Source organism: Tinamus guttatus, unplaced genomic scaffold, assembly GCF_059628265.1.
Source record: "Tinamus guttatus ecotype Peru unplaced genomic scaffold, ASM5962826v1 Tinamus_guttatus_pri_ptg000716l, whole genome shotgun sequence".
Taxonomy (NCBI): Eukaryota; Metazoa; Chordata; class Aves; order Tinamiformes; family Tinamidae; genus Tinamus; species Tinamus guttatus.
In genome coordinates this window covers 637,912-656,682 of record NW_028289250.1, presented here as the reverse complement: position 1 = coordinate 656,682, position 18,771 = coordinate 637,912, and the positions used below count along the sequence as shown (strand labels likewise).

Genomic DNA, 18,771 nt, shown 5'->3' with positions numbered 1-18,771 from the left:
ACTGAGCTTTCATTTCTGTATATGTGCAACGTTAAACCTCTGGTTTATTTTATCTATTTGCAAAAAAAAAATCTTACACTTTGTATTTTAATGAAATATAAATGAGAGTGCCCAGCAGTATAATATATAATATCTCAAAGGAATAAAGATAGATGTATTTATTGCCTTAGTAAAAACAGTGTTCTATCTGTGGAAGCACATGCTCTGTGTGCCATGGAACAATTTATGTACAAAACACATTTTGTGCAGTGAAAAATACTTGCAGTTATGGGCTTCTTAGACAGTGAGAAAAAAAATCCTCAAGAAAACACTGTTTTAAAATAATTTCTTAGTTTCTTGAGAAGTAAAATTTACTACTGTAAGAAAGAAAAAACAATATATTTTTGAAAACTGGACTATAAATTGTAATCTAGCTTCTGAAGACCCAACCATTGCACATTTCATAGTTCAGATAATAAAAAAAAATGAAAACTAGTGAACAGAACCAGAGTACTCTTTATTGCCCTGTTAGCCTAGGGAAAGAACTGGGGAAAAGATATGAAACTTCATTTTCAACAAGTAACAATTTCTATACTCTGAATGAAATGAAATAGGAGTAGATGATTTGTGCAGTTACAGCCAATTCTGATTGATCATGGAAAACAGTTGCATGCAACTGGAACTACACATTACCTTAGAGGTGAAAATCAGTTAACTCCATAACAAGCTTGCTGTTTTCTGACTTTCAAACAAGATTGTTTATAAATATGTGTCTTATGTTCTCATTTTCAAATAGCATAATACATCCTGTGTTTCTAAGGCCTCATATATTTGTTTCTCTCTGCTTGGTGGGGATATGTGCCAAAATGGAAATACTAAACGTGCCTGAATTTGGGGTGAACTGATACGCTAATTAACTGCTGAGGTACTAATTAGTGCTAAAACTATGTGTTAGCTATGTCCTGCCTTTGTTTAGGAAGCTTTTTGAGAATGTTATAAGGCAAAAGCATATCTTTTGTCAAATTTGAGAAGACTGAACAGAACATGATTGAAAGTGTGTTTAAGTCAATGGATTCCTTCCACTGAATCAAGTGCTCAAACAGATATTTCAAGAAGAATGTAAAAATTGTTTAACGCATTACTGTTTTCAATTTGAATAATGAAATCACCCCATTTAATGGTTAAAATAACGGAAAAGAGGGATGCAGTAATACAGTTTTCTTTCATCTATGCTTCCATCCTTAACTTTCAGTGTGTTGACTTTTTATTACAGGGCACTCCTGTTTCTAATGCAGACTCACCAACTGCAGAAGCTAAAACCTTGATCTGTCTCTAACCAGTGTTCTTCTGGAGTTCAGTTCAAGTTCAATGTCAATAATAAGGAGCTCTTTGCCACACTATACCTACACCTCTACCTCTGTTTGATCATTCCTTCCCAGACAACATCTCTAGTTTATAGATCTCTTGCATTTTTTTTCATATTCTTCAGGCTTATCTTACATCTGACAGTTTCTTTCTGTCTAAAGCCTCAAAGATATAGTTTTTGGTATCTGTATATAAGTATCGGGTAATTACAAGTTTCATTAGGGCAACTTCTTTCATTTTGCCTAGAAAAATACAATGCTGCCTTGTTCCTAGCTATCTGAAATAATATCCCTGCTTTGCCGTTTTTTGAGCAAATCTAATTTTTTGTTCTCGCAGTTTATTCCTCCTGTTGTCTCATATTAAACACCAGCTCGTCTTCTCTTTGAAGAAAGATCCCTTAGAGACTGACTCTGCCCATTCTGTGAGAGTCTACTTGTTAAATTTTCAAATAAATTCCTCTGTGATTTCTCTGTATAACCAGTCACAGCAGGAAGACTCCTTGAAAATATCTGCAAAACAGTACTTTGTGACTTGCTTCAAACTCCTTCTGAAAACTTTTCTTTGCCTATTAAGAAAAAGAAAAAAAAAAAAAAAAGTTAAGCTGCCAGTATGTTGAGACCTCTGCTCATTGTATGGATGAATATCATCTCATTATCCCTTTCTATTCCTTCTCTTCCATGTAATTAGATAGAGTGTTCTGTGGGGTAACGCACATTTTCCTATTCTGTTAATGCAGTACCTAAGCACTTGACACTTGATTCAAGATCAGGACCTCTAGCAGTCTGCCTCTCACATACAACTAGTTCATTTTACAGTGTACAATTGATGCTATTAAAAAAGTTGAACTGAAAATAGTTATAGATTAGGAAAAACAAGCCTAATCAGCAAAGACGAAAACTCACGGAGTTTTCAATTAATGTGCAGTGCCTGATACAGTCAAAAAAATACTTTTATATACTGTTTTTGAAAATTAATAACTTGTATGAGACAAATCTAGAAGTAAAGACATAAGCTTTCAGTGGGATGAACCAGATGTTTCCTATCTGGAGGACTTCCAGAAAAGTAAACCTTAAAATGACATTAGACCAGGACTGAAGTTTTTCAGGACAGACAGTAAGCTGTAATTTTGAGAAAAAAATGTGATGTTTCTTTAGGAATAAGGAAGAGACATATTTCATGATTTTTTTAAAAAAATGTTTGTTGCATTGAAATATCAGTCTCATCTGTGATTACCTGAAACCTTGCAATGTCACTCTAAAGTGCCTTACCAACTAGATGGTATTCACACCAATACTGTAAAGAAACTCCTGGTTGAAATAGCTGAATTGCTATCTGAAGTGGATGACTTCACCTAAGTACCAGCTTAATGTAAAATAGAGTGCTTCTTTTTAATAAAGTTCACATAGATAAGCCTGGTGTCTACACTAGGAGAACTGATGAATATAGTGTAATGAAGAGAATTAGTGGATGCATGGATAAATATGACATATTGTTAAAGTGTCACCATGTGTTTTGTAAAGGGAAATCATGTGTCAAAAATAAATAAGAGTTCTCTGGAGAAATGAACAAGCAAATGGACAAGGCAGATCTCATTTGATTTTCAAAAGTATTAAACAAGTCTGATAATGAAAGGTTCTTAAAGAAACTAAGGTACCATGGGATAAGATCACCAGGTCATCAACTAGATTCAATAAATTGTTAAAGGAATTGAGAGGAGTAAATGATCAGTTTTCTCAGGTAAATTGTATTTCAAATCCACCAATATATACCTGATCTGGAAAAAAGGTGGGTAAATCAAATAAAGTTTGGCAATGACTGTGTTATCAGATTAACACAAATGAAAGCTGCAGGAAGACCTTCACAATATTGAAGGTGAATTTACACATAGGAAGAAAATAATCCTGATCTTCATAAACTAGATCCTTAGCTGCTTGTTCCATCCAGAACAGGATCTCACTGTTAATCAGTTCTGAGGAATCAGCAGTTGTTCGTTTTCCCTTCCAGTGCTTGATGGAACTTTTTCATCTCTTTTTTTTTCTTATCCAGAAGAAACTGAAGAGTTTTCACTTTGCTCACCTTCATACTGAGCAATAGCAGGAGGCTGTGGTTCTCTCTCTCTTTTTTTTTTTTTTTAAATTGTAGTTAGCATTAATAGCATAAAGACTTATGGAATTCACTATGACTTTATGACTGAATAATTTATGTTATTTATGGATATGGACTGAAAGCTCCCCGCAGCTTCTGAAAACAGTGTCTTCCTGAGTTAGTTCTGTGCAGTTACCACTTTCAGACATTTTGACAGACAAAAGATTAGATACAGCAGAGCGGTAACAAAATGAAATTATATAATGTTTTTCTGGTATCTCATCTTGTAAAATATTCTAAATGCCTCAGGACATCATACTTTTGTTCAGTCTGTCTCTTGAGCAAATTAACATTATTTTTGGCATTGTATAATTGCAGGTGCTTCAACTATCATTGACTTATTAGAAAAGTGGAAGGAAAATGATTACAGATGTTTGATTCAGAACACTTTGTTAGTGACTTGATGCTCTTTGTTGCCTAGGGAACAAATCCACATGTACCAAGTAAATCCAAAGTTGTAAATCATAATAAATTTGGAAAAAAACCAAACAACAACAAAAATGTATCTAGCCCCAGAAACACTCCAGTTGAGTGAGATGTCTAACCACAGAACTGGTGAGATATCGATGAGACTGTATAGCATCTTCATTAATGAAGATGGGACAGAGTTCACACTCAGCCAGTTTTCAGATAATGTATAACTGGGAAATGTGGCTGGTATGTCAGATGGTTGTGCCACCGTTCAGAGGAACCTGAATAGACAAATGGGATGACAGGAATATCGTGAAGTTCAACAAAAGGAAATACAGACGCCTGCACCTGGGGAGGAATAACCCCATGCACCAATACAGGCTGGGGACCAGTGAGCTGAAGAGCAGTTTTAGAAAGAACCTGGGGCCATGGTGGAAACCAGTTGACCAAGAACTCGCAATGAATTACTGCAGCAAAAGCGGCCAGTGATATCCTGGTCTGCATTAGGAAGAACATTGCCGGTTGAGGAAGGTGATCTTCCCCTCTAGTCATCACTGATGAGGTTACATTGGGAGTGCTATCTCCAGTTATGGAGTACAAGAAAAATATGGATTTGCTGGAGATAGGTCAGCAAAGGGTCACAAAGATGATTAAGGCATTGTAGCTTGTCTCATATGAGAAGTGGCCAAGAGAGCTGTGTTGGTTCAGCCTGCAGAAGAAAAGGCTTAGGGAGGATCTTACCAATATAAATACCCAGTGGGAGGCTGAAGAGATGATGGACTCTTTGCACTGGTATCCAGTGAGAGGAAAAGAGGATGGAAACCTGATCAGTTCATGTAAACATATATACAAGTACATTGTTGTGACCAAATCAGCCTTAACTGTTTAACTTCATGAGTACCTACACAGAACAAAAAATAAACTAGGCAATTCTCTTTTTAGTCATCATTAGGCTTTACTTTTGTTACTGAGGTCTACTCCCGATAGTTATTTTCTGCCTCTCTCTGTTATTTTCTGCTTCATTTTTTTTTCCTGTTCTTTCCCTCATTCCCTGCCTCCCCCTCTCCCACCCCAGCTTTTTCCACAGTCCCTGTAAATGCAGTGTGGCCTGAAATAGAATTTCACTGCTGAATTTAATCTTTTCCTCATACTTAAATTACTGATAAATCATAATATTGTAGAAAAACTATTGTGAATTGTGCATCTTCACAGCACAAGTGAAGTAATCCACTTAAGTAATCCACTCTATGCTCCAAAACAGGTTTGGCATTACTTAAGACATCCTGATAGATGTTTGTCGGATTTTGTCTCAAAACATCTAGTGATGAAGCTTTCCCAACAGCATGCTTCTTTAAAATATATGGGCGCTTCACTTTACACAGAGTAAAAAGTGTTTAGCAATGTCTTTAAATAGAATGGGTTAACATGTATAAAACATTGTTTTTTGCCTGGAAGACAAGCACTACTTTTGTGTAAAGCCTTCAATAATACTGAAATGGACAGGACATATACAATTCTTAAAAGTTTTTCAGAGGTCGTTTATGCTTCAGAAATGGCCCAGGATATCATGGTTGTGCTGAATTTTTCCTTTATCCATTCTCAGCCTTACTGAATTGCTTCTTCTTGTCTGGGTTTATTCTAATGTCTCCTGTTCAGACTGAGAATGAGCCAGCAGCTCTTTTTTTCTGAGTTCATAGACATCATCATTATGTTATTGCAGGCATCATAAAAGGTTCAGGTGATAACTTTGTCAGTGCTGGAAAATATGAGAATTGCCCGTTTGAGCCTCAATCCTAATTCTTGCTTTTTTTCTGTCGTAGAAACCAGGAGCATTGGTGCCCAGAAACTTGCTTTTGGGGTGTTCATCTGATCCTGCTGCTTTTCTTCCCTCAAAATTATGTTCAGAACTGATATTTTAGCTTTATTTCTTTTAGATCTAAGTTGGAATTGCAAAAGTAATTTAAGCAACTGTTTCTCTCACTTTAAGGCAAAAAAATTTGACTCCATGTTGTTCTGTGTTAAGGCCAGTTCTTTACTACTCCAATTGCCCAGCTGTTAGTGATTCTTAGACTGTGATTAATATGTGGACACTAATGGCACATATTTTTGCATAAGTAGCCAGAAATATTGTATTTGTTTGAACAACATGGAATAATTACTCAAACAGTGTACTAAATCAACTGAAAAAGATTCCAGGGAAATAAAAGCACAAAAAAAGAAAAGGAAAAAGAAAGCAGAAGGAACCTTTCTGACAAATGTGCATGCTGCTACTTTATGTATCTCCCCCTTGGCGTTCCTCTTTCTAGATAGATAAACAATTTTCTTTTCTCTGAATGTGACTTTGAATAATTTAATGAAAATAAATAAATCCTAACCAAATATAAAAGAAATATGCGAAGGAAATATATTAATGAGGATGAAATATTGAGGGGTTGTGTATTCAGAATATAGAGATTATTATGGACAGAAATACGTTCCTTTCAAACTTTTCTCCAAAATACAATCAAAGCTTAAATTTATGAAGAGGTTTCAAATTATAAGAAAGTCAATTTAACATTTGATTTTTTCTTTTCTTTTTTTTGTATTCTGTGCCATATTTTAAATAGCTGTAATAATAGATTTTTTTTTTACTACTGTATTAGTGGAGGAAACCTCATTCAACATATATGATTTAAAGTTTACTCTTATTCTATAGTTAGGTACTGGCTGCATGTTTGAATCCTGGTTAAAAAGCTCAAGACTGGTAATAAATTCTTGCTTCTGATCAAAACCCTCTGAAACTAACTTCTCTCTGGAACTTCTCCAGAAATTCACTTAGAATCATAAATATGTTGGTTGGGGATCATTTAGTCCAGTCTCTCACTTGAAGCAGGACCATTGCCAACACTAGCTTAGGCCACCTGTGACTTTGTTTAGCCGAGTCTTGAATCTCTTCAAGGATGGAAAATACATAGCTTGTCTAGGTACCAGTTTCAGGGCTGCACCACCATTCTAGTGATTAAGTTTTTCTGCCTATCCAACCTGAACTCTCCAAGCAACTTGTAGTCATTGGGTTTCATTTTAACATCTGCCACTACTGAAACGTGTTTTCTTCCATCATCTTTTCAAACAGTTGTAGTTTGGTCCATCCCCTCCCTGCCACTTCTCTGTCACTTGATCCTGTATTATTGTAAAAGACATTCCCAATATCTAGGGTTTGCCAAGACAAATGACATTTAGGCTATTAGTGCCTGAATGCAGGATTCAAGGAGGACAGCGGTGAATTAGTAAAAGATGACTGAATTATGAATCTCCTGAGAAATCTCAATGCATACGTGATGGGCTACATCCAAGAATGCTAAATGATGTTACTGCAAGGCTGCTATGATCTCTGAGAGTGTGTGATGATTAGGGGTTCTGGTCTGTTCCCTTTGTCACTGAGCTGGAGGAGGAGGTGAAGCACACTCTCATCATATTTGCAGATGACACCAAACTGAGGGGTGCAGTCAATACGCTCAAGGGCAGGACTGCATTCAGAGACTTAGGCTGGAAAATAGGCTGACAGGAATGTCATGAAATGCAGCAACAAAAATGATAAACTTAACCCACTGTCAAAATTCAAGCTGGGACTGTCTGGGGCGTAACTCTGCTGGATAGGGCCTGAGATCCTGTTGGAAAGGAAGCTGAACATGGGCCAGAAGTGCACCCTGTTAGCAATGAAAGCAAAGAACACCCTGGACTGTAATGTAGACCAAGGAAAGTGATTACTTCCCTTTTGCTACACTCATTAGACCATATCTGGAATAGTGTATCTACTTTTGGGTCCCCTCATTACAGAAAGAATGTTTATAAACTTGAGCAGGTCTAGTGGAGAGTCACCCAGATATTTGGAGACTGGAGCACATGGTGTGTAGAGAGGATGAGTGAGATGGGCCTGCTCAGCCTGGAGGAGAGCTGAGCCTAGTGTTTTAATAGCTGCGAAGATGGTTTTAAGGCTCTTTATTAAGATACATGGTAGAAGACTGAGGGGTGATAAAGAGGAGATTCGTAGAGGATATAATAGAGAAAATAATTCACTATATTCTCTGCGAAAACAATTAAACATTAGAACAGTTTGCCCACAGACGTGGTACAGTCTCTGATCCTGGATGTTTTCAAGACTCAAGTGACTAAGGTCTGGAGTGGCATAGTCTGAGCTCACATCTGACCCTGATTTGGGCAGGGGGTTTTGGTCTGAGACCTTCTGCACTCTCTTTCCACTTGAATGATTTATGATTCTATCAATTTCCTATAAAGCACATACTACTCATGCATTAGTTTAACACAGTTTAAAAATTAAACTTAACAACCTAATTCAGTTGCCTTAAGTTCCCTAAACATTTCCCAGTAGCCTATTTCAAGGATTCCTCTGAGAATACAATCTGTCATCTTACAGTAAACATGCCTTTACTATTTTGTTTTCAGAAGGCTGAAAGACAAGAGCATGTTGGTAAGATAAAGACAATCTTCATATCTGTTGCTTTCATTGATGTGATCCAGGCCTTTTCTATTGGATATGCAGCTATAAAGACATGATAATGTGATTCAGTGATAACAGTGTCCATTTATGTTAAAAAATAAGAAGGCAGAATAGGAGAACTGGAGATAGCACCACTACATCCATAGCATGCCAGTAATTTGCTGTAAATCTCCTCCTTACTGAAAGGAGGAAATGAGACAAATAGCAAAAGAGTCTTCTGAGCAGAGTTATTCTCTCCTCTGGAGGACCTATTTCAAATAGTTTCTTTTGAGTAACAAAGAAAATCAGTGTTGTAGCCAAGATGATAAAAATATTTGATTACAAACCTCCATTTCAAAGATGCTAAACTCCTCCAGTTCCCCCTGATTTCAGTGAGGCTGGATCTGCAGCCTAACTTTGATAATAAGACAAAATTTCCCGAATTGTTTCTTGCATACCCGACACCTAAGTTTAAGAATCTGACTTCACCTCAAGTGGTTTATCTATTGTTTTTTAATTATGGTTCTCTGGAATTTCACTGGGATCAAAAGATACTTAGAATCCCTTAATTTTACATCTTTTTTATTTAGTCTATCATGAGAATTCAGTTAGTGGGAAATATGCACACATGGAAATTTAGAGCAGGTAAATAAGATTTTCCTAAAGCGCACAGGAATGAATGTAGATTTTTTTCCATAGGTTATACCACTTGAAAAGACATTGGAATACTGATCCTGTAAATTACATTACATTGTTACTATTGCAATGTACCTAGCCATAATTCTTACTTGTTGTTAGGATCTCTTTTGCATCTGATGCATGACCACAAGGTATTTTAAAATGTCTCATTGTGCAAAGAGATTACTGCTTTTTTTAAAATGAAAGTCTCTATCCCCACAACAACAACAAATCTGAGAGAAAATGCTGTTATAGCAGTCACTGAATAACTTGCTCTGGAGCCCACATTTTGAATCTCCGTGGTACCTGGCACAGAGCTGGAGCTCAAACTCTGACATTTCACTTCCAAATAGAACAGGCCATTGGCTATTTTATTTTTTTTATCGGCATTGTTTATCCGACATGACTGCTGGCTGTTTTAAGGATTATCTCTACATTTGTTTTCTTGATATTATTTGGCTTTCTTTAAACATCTATCCAAGCAGCAAACTGAAACAGTTTCTCTCACATGCCCTAGTCACTGATTGGTGGGCACTGTCCTAGGACAAGGGAGCTGTAGATTTAAGTTCAAGAACAAAATTAAGATTGATGGGGATTTGAAATTGAAGGGAGATGGGGGCACAAGTACATGCAGATATGCTGCTACCTCCTTTGATTGTTTTTTAGCTTTAAGAATGATTTGAGAACTCCAAAGAATTTTCTCAGAACACAGCCAAAATAAATAAATAAAAAATAAATGTTTAAAAATGTTTTATTTTTTTTTGAGAATGGGAGCCATGGGATTTTAGATATTAGCCAAAGGGTCTATCAACAGTGTGAGAACTGAGGCAGGTATATCTGTGCCAGTAGTCAATTTGTTTTTTCTGTCCCAAAGAGATTAAGAAATGCTCACTCTATGTCTGAATTATAAATTGTAATGAATAATAGCCATCCAATAATTTGAGGTTTCTTTGGAAGTTTCCTATGGTAAACACCTTTAAAAAGCTCTTCATAAAAGTTATACTTCAAAAAAGTATTTTTAATCACCAAATTTACTCACCACTTAAAATCTTAGAAATCAAACTTTCACCCATAAAGTTTTAATAAAAGTGAGTAGTTTTAGCTAAAAATATTGGTAATATAAATGATCTTAAATTTAATGTTGAGCAAAGTTGCAGATAAAATTCTCAATACATGCAATACATGCAATCTATATTAATTCTGAGCTTGGGCTATGTGTACAAGGTGAACGTTAGTCAAATTAAGATAACTAGTATTTTGAGCAGAAGGTAGTATTAATTGCCATTATTAATGAATGCCTGAAGGTTGTGATTTCTGTAAACATCCTCATATAAACAAGATTTGCCTCAGAAGTCCTTCTTTAGCTCATAAATAGCTCTAAGGAGGCACAGTGAGGTAAAAGAAAAATGGGAGGAGCAATTTGGAACGTTAAAGATTGCAGACAGGTACAAAGAAGTCTAAAACCTTAGTTAGAAATGTTATACACAGAATTATTTAAATTAAAAAAAATAGAAGACAATTTAACAAAAGTGAAACACAAGCAAAGAAATCAAAATGATGTTTAAACACATATTGGTCCTCCAGATGAAGTTTTGGTTGAGTCAATCTCATACCTTCCACTGTAGTAATGCCACTTGGTGATGAGCTTATAATATAGGCATGTCTTTGCAATAAAAAGAATGTTTATTCATTCATTATTTTGTAATCACATGTATGCCAGATAAGCATAGGCTAGGACATCAAATGCTAGCCTGCAGGACAGTGTTTGGGAAATTAAATTGCAGGAGAATGATCCAGTGTTGAAAAGCTCATGCTGTGGTAGTAAAGCTGTGAACATCTCCCCCTTGATGCTATTCACACAGGAATCAAGGGAAATGTGTAGAGGGCATGGTGGAAATCTTTGACATGCTGCTGGCTACTGCTGCTCGGTTCCGCATGATGAATCTTCAGGGAGAGGAATTTGTGTGCCTTAAGTCCATCATCCTGCTCAATTCTGGTAAGTGATGCATTTTATTTTCACTCGAGTCATTGCTTTTTCTTCTACGTGAAGTTTTAGTGCTGATTGTTATCACCGAATGATGTTTTTGTTTTGAAACAGTAGCAATAGAAAGGGAAATGTTTACATACATGCTACATAGGACCACCAGGTAGGGGTAGAGGGATAGAACAGGTAAACCTGTTCAGTGGTGTATTTGGTAGCCAGTGATTTAATGCAAAAAGGAGTTGATATACAGAGTGTAGCAAACATAAAGGATTTATTTTCATTGTTTTGAACTAGGCACTGGCAGGTCATGGTAAAGTGTGGACTGGGGGAGACTAAAGTAGCTGGAGCTACCCTTCAACACCCCCCCCCCCTCCAAAAAAAGCCTAATCTTAAAACTGGGCCTATGCATTACCTTTTTTGGTAATGGTAAAGTAAAGGAAATAATGTCAAAAGATGTGTCTGAGTTTTTCAAAACTGATGGATTGCATTATAGTGAAGTACAGACATCTAAACTTGATGCAAACATTTAACTTTTATAAATTATGAAATGAAGTAAATATTTTGGGAGTGTAAACATCATTCTAAACTAACCTTCAAAAATAGGTGCCTGGATAAAAAAATAAAAAGAAACATATAAATATAAATAAATATATATAAATATTTGTATAAATATGAATACATATATATTTATATAAAGGCATATATGAAAAAATATATAAAGATATGTATTTATATAAATATAAAAATAGATGACTAGATAACCAGTATAGTGCAGATATCAAATAACTGAAGCTAGCTGAGATGAATTCCGTATCACGATTGAAATAAGGAGATCAAGATTGTGAAGTGTGGCAGAAAATACTTTATATTTAACACAGGAGGGTGTTTTTTTCTGTTTAAAATGACAGAAAACTCAAGACAATTTCCATTTAAATGCGGAATTGAAAGTCACAATATTCTCATGGTAGTAATAGAGCTCAAAAACAATTATGTAGGCACCAAAATCAAAATTTTAGACTGAAGTCTCTGTTAAGCTGTTACCTGATGACTAGAGATGCCAGAATTTAATATCACTCTCTGAAGATTTACACACTTGTTCTCCACTTTCCCTGCTGTGTCTAAACTCATAGGTAGTATTTGACTGTATAAGACACCTGTGGAGGGCTGTGCATCTTTTCTACTTGGTTGTGTAACATAGCTTTTTCCCAAGCTATATGAAATACGAGTTGAGCTAATTCTCACCAAATAATTCTAAACATGCCAGATATTGCCTTATTAACCAGGCACTAATTCATTTACGGACATTAGGACCTGCTCTACTCAGGAAAAAAAGAAAAAGATTAAAGTTCCAACAACGTCTTATAGTAATCTTGTCAAATATAAAACACTTCACTAATGTTTTAATGTTCTATGAGATATTAATATGGTTCTGTTTTTGTTGTGATTGCCACTAATTTCCAAAGATTGACATCTGAGGCAAGAACCTGGCATATAAAGAATGAAGGGCTATTGTTTTTATTTCAGATGTCCAAGTGAGGTAACTGTAATTAAATACTGTCTGACATTTTGTTCTCCTCTCATATTCTTGATAATTATAAGAGTATTTTTCTAGTTTGTTGTGAAAAGTGATGCTCCTCCAGATTTTTTACTAATATATTCAAATGTAATTATCCTCTTAAATAAATCTAGAATATATAATTGATTTATAAAAATATTGAATTAATGCTAGAACATAAATGAAATTAGAAGCTTGAAGGAAATGTGTTGAAGGTTCTTGTCTTGAATTTGAAATTATTGACCCACACTGTTAAGAATTTTTGTTCCACTGCTATATTTAGTATTGATCCAGAAAACTAGATTTGTTATTTAGTCAATGCTTTGCCAGACGTTGCTAGGTATATGTTACAAGCACATGTCACTTTCATTAATGGTATGTTTGCTTCAAGGTTCCCCTAAGGAAAAATTGTGAGAAAAATACAGCAAGTGAAGTCAGTGGGACTTAGATAAACAGAGCCAGAGTTGCTTCTGCACATAAAAGAGATGAGCCCAGTGGGAGAGGCTAGCTGGTATTAGCTTTTCGCTCCTACAGGGTTCAGAACTGCACAGCAAGTATTTCAGATCAATGGTGCTCTGTGTGCTACAAGGTCAGAACTGAGTGATCTGATTTTGTGGGGCCTTTTGTTTTGTTTTGACAATGAATGCATGTTTGTAGCTGCCCAGAAGTTTATATGTTTTCAGAAGAGTCTTGATGGTGATAGATGAGAACGCACATTTCAGGTAAATCTGCTGCAGGTTCATGGTAAAAGTAATTTACCTTTGCTATACGAATCATCATGTTTTTTGATTTGTGTACTTACTCATTGCAGTATATCTGAGTTCACAAAATGCATGGTCAATATCACTTCTAATAGACTTTATGGCTAAATGTAATTCCCTTTTTATTTTAGTTTTTGCATTCCTATGAATTTTAGAAATGTCAGAAGAATAAATTATTGGGAATAGGGAATTTGGGCACAAGATTCTGGCTGTCAGATCCCTTAAATGCCCAAATTAGGAGGCTAGGTTGTGTTACAGAGACAGATGAATAGGATAATTTGGACTATGTATAATAGCTGCATAACTGTTATCTAGCATAGGTACTCTGAACTATCCTCTGGAACCAGTCAGTGAATGGAACTGTAGGATCAATGTCCTCAGAGATACACAAAATTCAACTGGCCGAAGGTTTGGACAGGTTGCTCTAACTTTGAAATGAGCCCTGTTTGAGCAGGAAGTTGATCTCTAGACCCCTTCCTACAAACCTAAATTTTATTCTATGATTAGGTACCCAAATAAATGTAAACATTATACTGAAAATGTGAGAAAACACACAGTGAATGTCGGCTTCTTTGCTGTCTACATTTTATATGTGCTGTTGCATGCAAGTTGCCCTTCAAAGCTGCAGCAATAAACTTTTCAACTGTTTTCTTCAAAAACAGATTTAGCTCAATAATAGAATGCTTTTCCTTAACACTGTAAAGTAAATATTAAAAATGTCAAAGGGCAGCAAAAAGACCTTTGCTTTTTGAGTAGAGCTGAGAAGAAGCATGGTGTTATGTGGCAAAGCAATTGCCTTTCATTTTGAAGTTGAAGCTGTAGGTCATTTCTGCCTCAGCAACTAATTCACCTAATCACTTATTCCATAGTGATGGAAAGATTTAGTTGATTTTGTGAAGCCTGCAGACCTTTTGATGCATTATTTAATGTGACTATTTTTATTACTTTTCTGTTAATTTTTCCAACTCCTTTTAAATTGCACTTTTTATATATTTCTTCTTTTGGGATGAGTCCAGAGCCAAGTTTGCTCAGAGCTCAGCCCGGCTTGCTACAGATGGAGACACCCAGGAATGGGGCATGGTGGAAGGGGATGAAGAGTCAGGAGAATTGCTTGGTGGCAAGCATAAAGATGCTCTAAACTGGGGCTTTTTCAACAGAATAGGTGAAGAAGGTTTCTTCCCCCCACCAGTGATATCCAAAAAGTCCTTTACCATGGTTTGACAGCATCTTGCATGGTAAGACTGCAGTCCCTAAGATAATTTGTTCTGTGTATAACTTTGAAACTTTGAAATGAAGAGACAGGTAGGCAGATGCTTGCTCTCAGGGCAGTGCTTTTTCAAATTCTATCCTATAATATTTTATAATATTGACATAGAATTGGAAAACAACTTGGTAGCTTTTCTTTCTTTCTGCTTCAGACTTTGGAAAGACCTTTGAGGCTGCTAAATTTCACTTTGCTAAGACAGTTTTTATTCACTCTTCTTTCAAATCGCCCTTTGTGTATGTGTGTCTGTGTGATGGATAGCTGGAATTTCTTTTGGGAAAATTTTAGGTTCTTGGCCTGGGGCAGGAGCAATCACCTGGGGCAGAAATGAGAACCCACTGTCATTTGTCTTTGTTATTGTCATGGATTGGCAATTGCCTGAAGCTGCTACAATTTTTGAGCGTTTTTTTGATTTATAATTTTTAATAGCTACTAGACTAGACCTAGGTGAGAAACAATTCCTCTCAACAGGACTCTTTTGTTTGTTGGTTTCAAAGCTATTAAGCTAAGGAATAGTGCTACCAGGGCACACTAGTATTCTCTGCCTGAACTAAGATGCCCTGGAAGCGCTATGGGATTATGAGAATAATGTTTCCCTCTAACGGATTATGGTTTATCAGTCAAATTTAAGAAAGCTTTCTCTACAGGATACTACTAAGCTGTAATACCCAGTATTGACAATAGGCATTATGTGAGGGTGGTTAAAAGTCATTCAGCTGAAAAAAAAAGCCTAAAGAACTTTTAATTTCTTTTTGTTGAGTTTATATTTCAGTTAAAAAATAATAAATAGCTGTGTGAAAAAAAGTGGTTATTGCATGGTTTGTAAACTGATGGTTTTCAGAGGTTGAGCTGTTTGTTCGTCAGTTATCATTTTTTAGTTGTCTTGATCTTTTTCTTCCTGTGTCTGTCTCCTGTTGATGGATTTTTTTTTCTTGGCTGACAAATTGGGCACTCTCGATCCTGCTGGCCATTGTTTTCACAGCTCTGAGTGTGCCGTTCCAGTGAGCTGCCTCAACTGCCTGTGTTTACATCATGGTGCTGGAGGTCTTGTGATGTTCAGCATTTCTTATTTAGGCAGCTGACGTGCCTCACAACAGTTGCTGCCGGTGGAAGGGTTTGTGCTTGTGTTTGGGTTAGAGCACTTTCTATAAAACAGAAGTGGTGATGAATTTGAAGGTGTTTTCATCTCTAGAAAATAATTTCTTTCCAGTCCAAAATTTCTAGCTTCTCATTTTCAGAGATAATATGTCTGTTTATTTACATGGGTGGCTCTGGACATGGCTTTTAAAGGAAAACCAGGTTAGCAGGTGAAGGGGTGCACCTTCAAAGGTTGTTTGGTTGATTTGGTCTCGTTTGGTTTGGAGGTTTCTTTTAAGGTGAGGTGATTGTGGCTAAATAAAAACTCTTTTTGTTTACACAGTAACCTGCACATACTGATTGCCTGGGCTGAGTAAGCAGCACATATAGTATACCTTGAGTAGGGCACATTTCCCCCTACTGCCGAGAACAGTGGCTTCGGCCATGGACGGGAGCCAGGCTTGAATGAGGCATCTTCTTCCTCTTCCTTCTTCACTGCAGTGGCTGAAACCCAGCTCTGGAGTAGGACAAGAGTTTTGTCAGTGCGAGGGTTGTGTTCCTTATGAGCCTGTGAAGTTTTTAGTTTCCATATGCTTTACAAATAAACTGATTTATTCTGCAAACAGGCTCCTGGATAGCACCTTCATTTCTCTCTTTGGGAGACCTAATCTGTTTGTGCTTTCTCCTGTGCAGCTCTGTGCTGTGTGGTGACTCTCCCCACATCCCTCCCAATTGCCAGGAGGTGAGAAGATGTGTAGAAGCCAGCATGCCTGCCAGGTCATGGCGCAGGGTGTGCTGCCACACACCTGGAGGGCCTGGCTCTCTCATTATTCCTGTCAGTGACTGCTTTGGCCAGCGCGGTGCATCCCACCCGTCCTGGGCAGCCAGACTTGCCTCTGGTCAAGCAGGTGATGAAGGAAAAAGAGGACAGAGTGGAAGGGAAAGGAGGTTAACAGGTCAAGTCTTGTGGTCTAATGCAGCCAAAGAAGCCAACCATGAGGCATACCTTGAGCAAGTCTTACTATCAAAGTAATTTTTGTCTGTGGTTTGTTTGTTTTCTCTTTCCTTTCTACTCCAGGTGTGTACACTTTTCTTTCCAGCACCTTGAAATCCCTGGAAGAGAAAGACTATATTCACCGTGTTCTGGACAAAATCACGGATACTCTGATACACTTAATGGCCAAGTCGGGTCTTTCCCTGCAGCAGCAGCACAGGCGGCTGGCTCAGCTCCTGCTCATCCTCTCACACATCAGGCATATGAGGTGAGAGCAAGCACGTGGCCAGCCCTGGTGTACTGCAGGAGTGTAAGGCAGGGTTTAGCAGGCACGCAGAGGCATACCTGGAGGAGCCCTTTCCTCCACAAATGGGAGCATAAACTGTAGAGCTGTTACCAAAAAAGAAAAACAGTCTGTGTAGACATAGGGAATTTGTGTGCTAAATAATTTTCTGGATTACTGTGAGAAAGGAATAAACTTCCCCCCATTTTTTGCTTCTACTTTTCCTTTGCTTCTTCAATAGTGCCGTCAGCAGTATCTGCTCCTAATGTCTTGTGCTCCTTTATTCTGTTCAAAAAGCGCTGCATAGATAATGATGAGGTAACAGAATCCTAGTTCTATGAACTTAGTTTCCTGTAAGATAAGGTTTAATAAAACTATTGCTTTATATTATATGGCCACTTTCCACAAGTGGCTTGACTGCAAATCACCTTAGAAAAGAGATTAGTGTCATTATTGATATTTTATGGGTGAAGTTAAAATGCAGATCTCTTGAATCCCAGTCTAGAGCACTGTGGTGTTTGCTAATTAGAGATGAAGTGCTTGAGGCAACTATCTATTTGCTGTTGGTCTCAGCAGTATTCTCACAAACTTAATTTTCTCTTAAGGTAGCCACTCAGTAGCTGGCATGTTAGTAATGTGACAAGCCTAAACAAACAGTGAGTACAAAGAGACAGTATAGATTTTATTCTTTCAAAGTGATAAGTGACATTGTTGTAACACAGATACTATTTCATTAGCTAGGTAATAAAATAGTGGTAAGTAAGTACAATATCACAGCTACTTTCGTTGAAACATACAGATGTTACACACTGGACTGAAACAGATCATTGGGAAAAAGCCAAACTATATAATTTTTTCATTGGAGGAGATGACGTATCTGTCATTTTGACATTTTTTGTTGATCTGTCCTTTTTCTTTTTCTCTCCCCATTCTTACTGTCTTAACGATTTGTACAATTAAAGAAGTTCCATATGCAGTATGCCCAACCACTTCATCAAAGAAGTGCCTAAATTAGCCATGCTCATTTGCTCTAGATTGCTTTTTAGGGAAAGGAGAACAAAAGAGCCACCCTTAGAAGGCAGATCTGCTCCTAAAATGTTCTTTTAAGAAGCTTCTGTCTTCTACTGCCAAAAGAGCCTACAGCAACTGTAATATTAAATTAGATACTGCATTATATATGAGATAAAATGTATGTGAACATAACTACTGTTAGCTGGTAACTTTTTCATAGCACATTTGGTGTGTAATTTCTGTTTTCATCCAAACTCACAGCAACAAAGGAATGGAGCACCTGTACAATATGAAGTGCAAAAACGTAGTTCCCCTCTATGATCTCTTGCTGGAGATGTTGGACGCTCACCGACTGCACGCCCCGGCAGCCAGGAGCACGGCACCGATGGAAGAGGAGAACCGGAGCCAGCTGACAGCTTCATCGGCTTCATCGCATTCCTTACAGGCTTTTTATATGAGCAATAGAGAAGAGAATATGCAGAATACAATATAGAAAGAATCAGCTTATATAATGGTATGAGAAACCCAGCAGCATACTACCTAGTTCATGCTTCATTTCAACTCTAATGCCGCCTATGTAAACACTCCAATGACATCAGTTGCCTGTATTTTCGATTTGAGTGTTTGTCAAGCACTTGCTTAAATTGATTATTCATCCTAAATGGAAGACATTTTGTTGCTATGGAGAGCCAGCAAGGATTGTCCAGCTAACTTAATTTGGTATTTGCAGTGTTTTTATTTTACCTTTGCATGTAACTTGGGTAAGCCCTGATCTAAATTTAAATGT

At 37.0% G+C, this 18,771-nt stretch overlaps 1 protein-coding gene across 1 annotated transcript in view; it reads left to right on the top strand.

The window, feature by feature from the left end:
- The window catches only part of ESR1 (estrogen receptor 1), a 110,115-nt gene extending 91,638 nt beyond the window's left edge, over nt 1-18,477 (top strand). The window contains exons 6-8 of the mRNA XM_010215716.2: nt 10,918-11,051; nt 16,775-16,958; nt 18,246-18,477. Coding sequence (XP_010214018.2) covers nt 10,918-11,051; nt 16,775-16,958; nt 18,246-18,477 — 550 coding nt within the window. The remainder of the gene's footprint in view (nt 1-10,917; nt 11,052-16,774; nt 16,959-18,245) is intronic.
- Nucleotides 18,478-18,771: the final 294 nt, after the last annotated feature.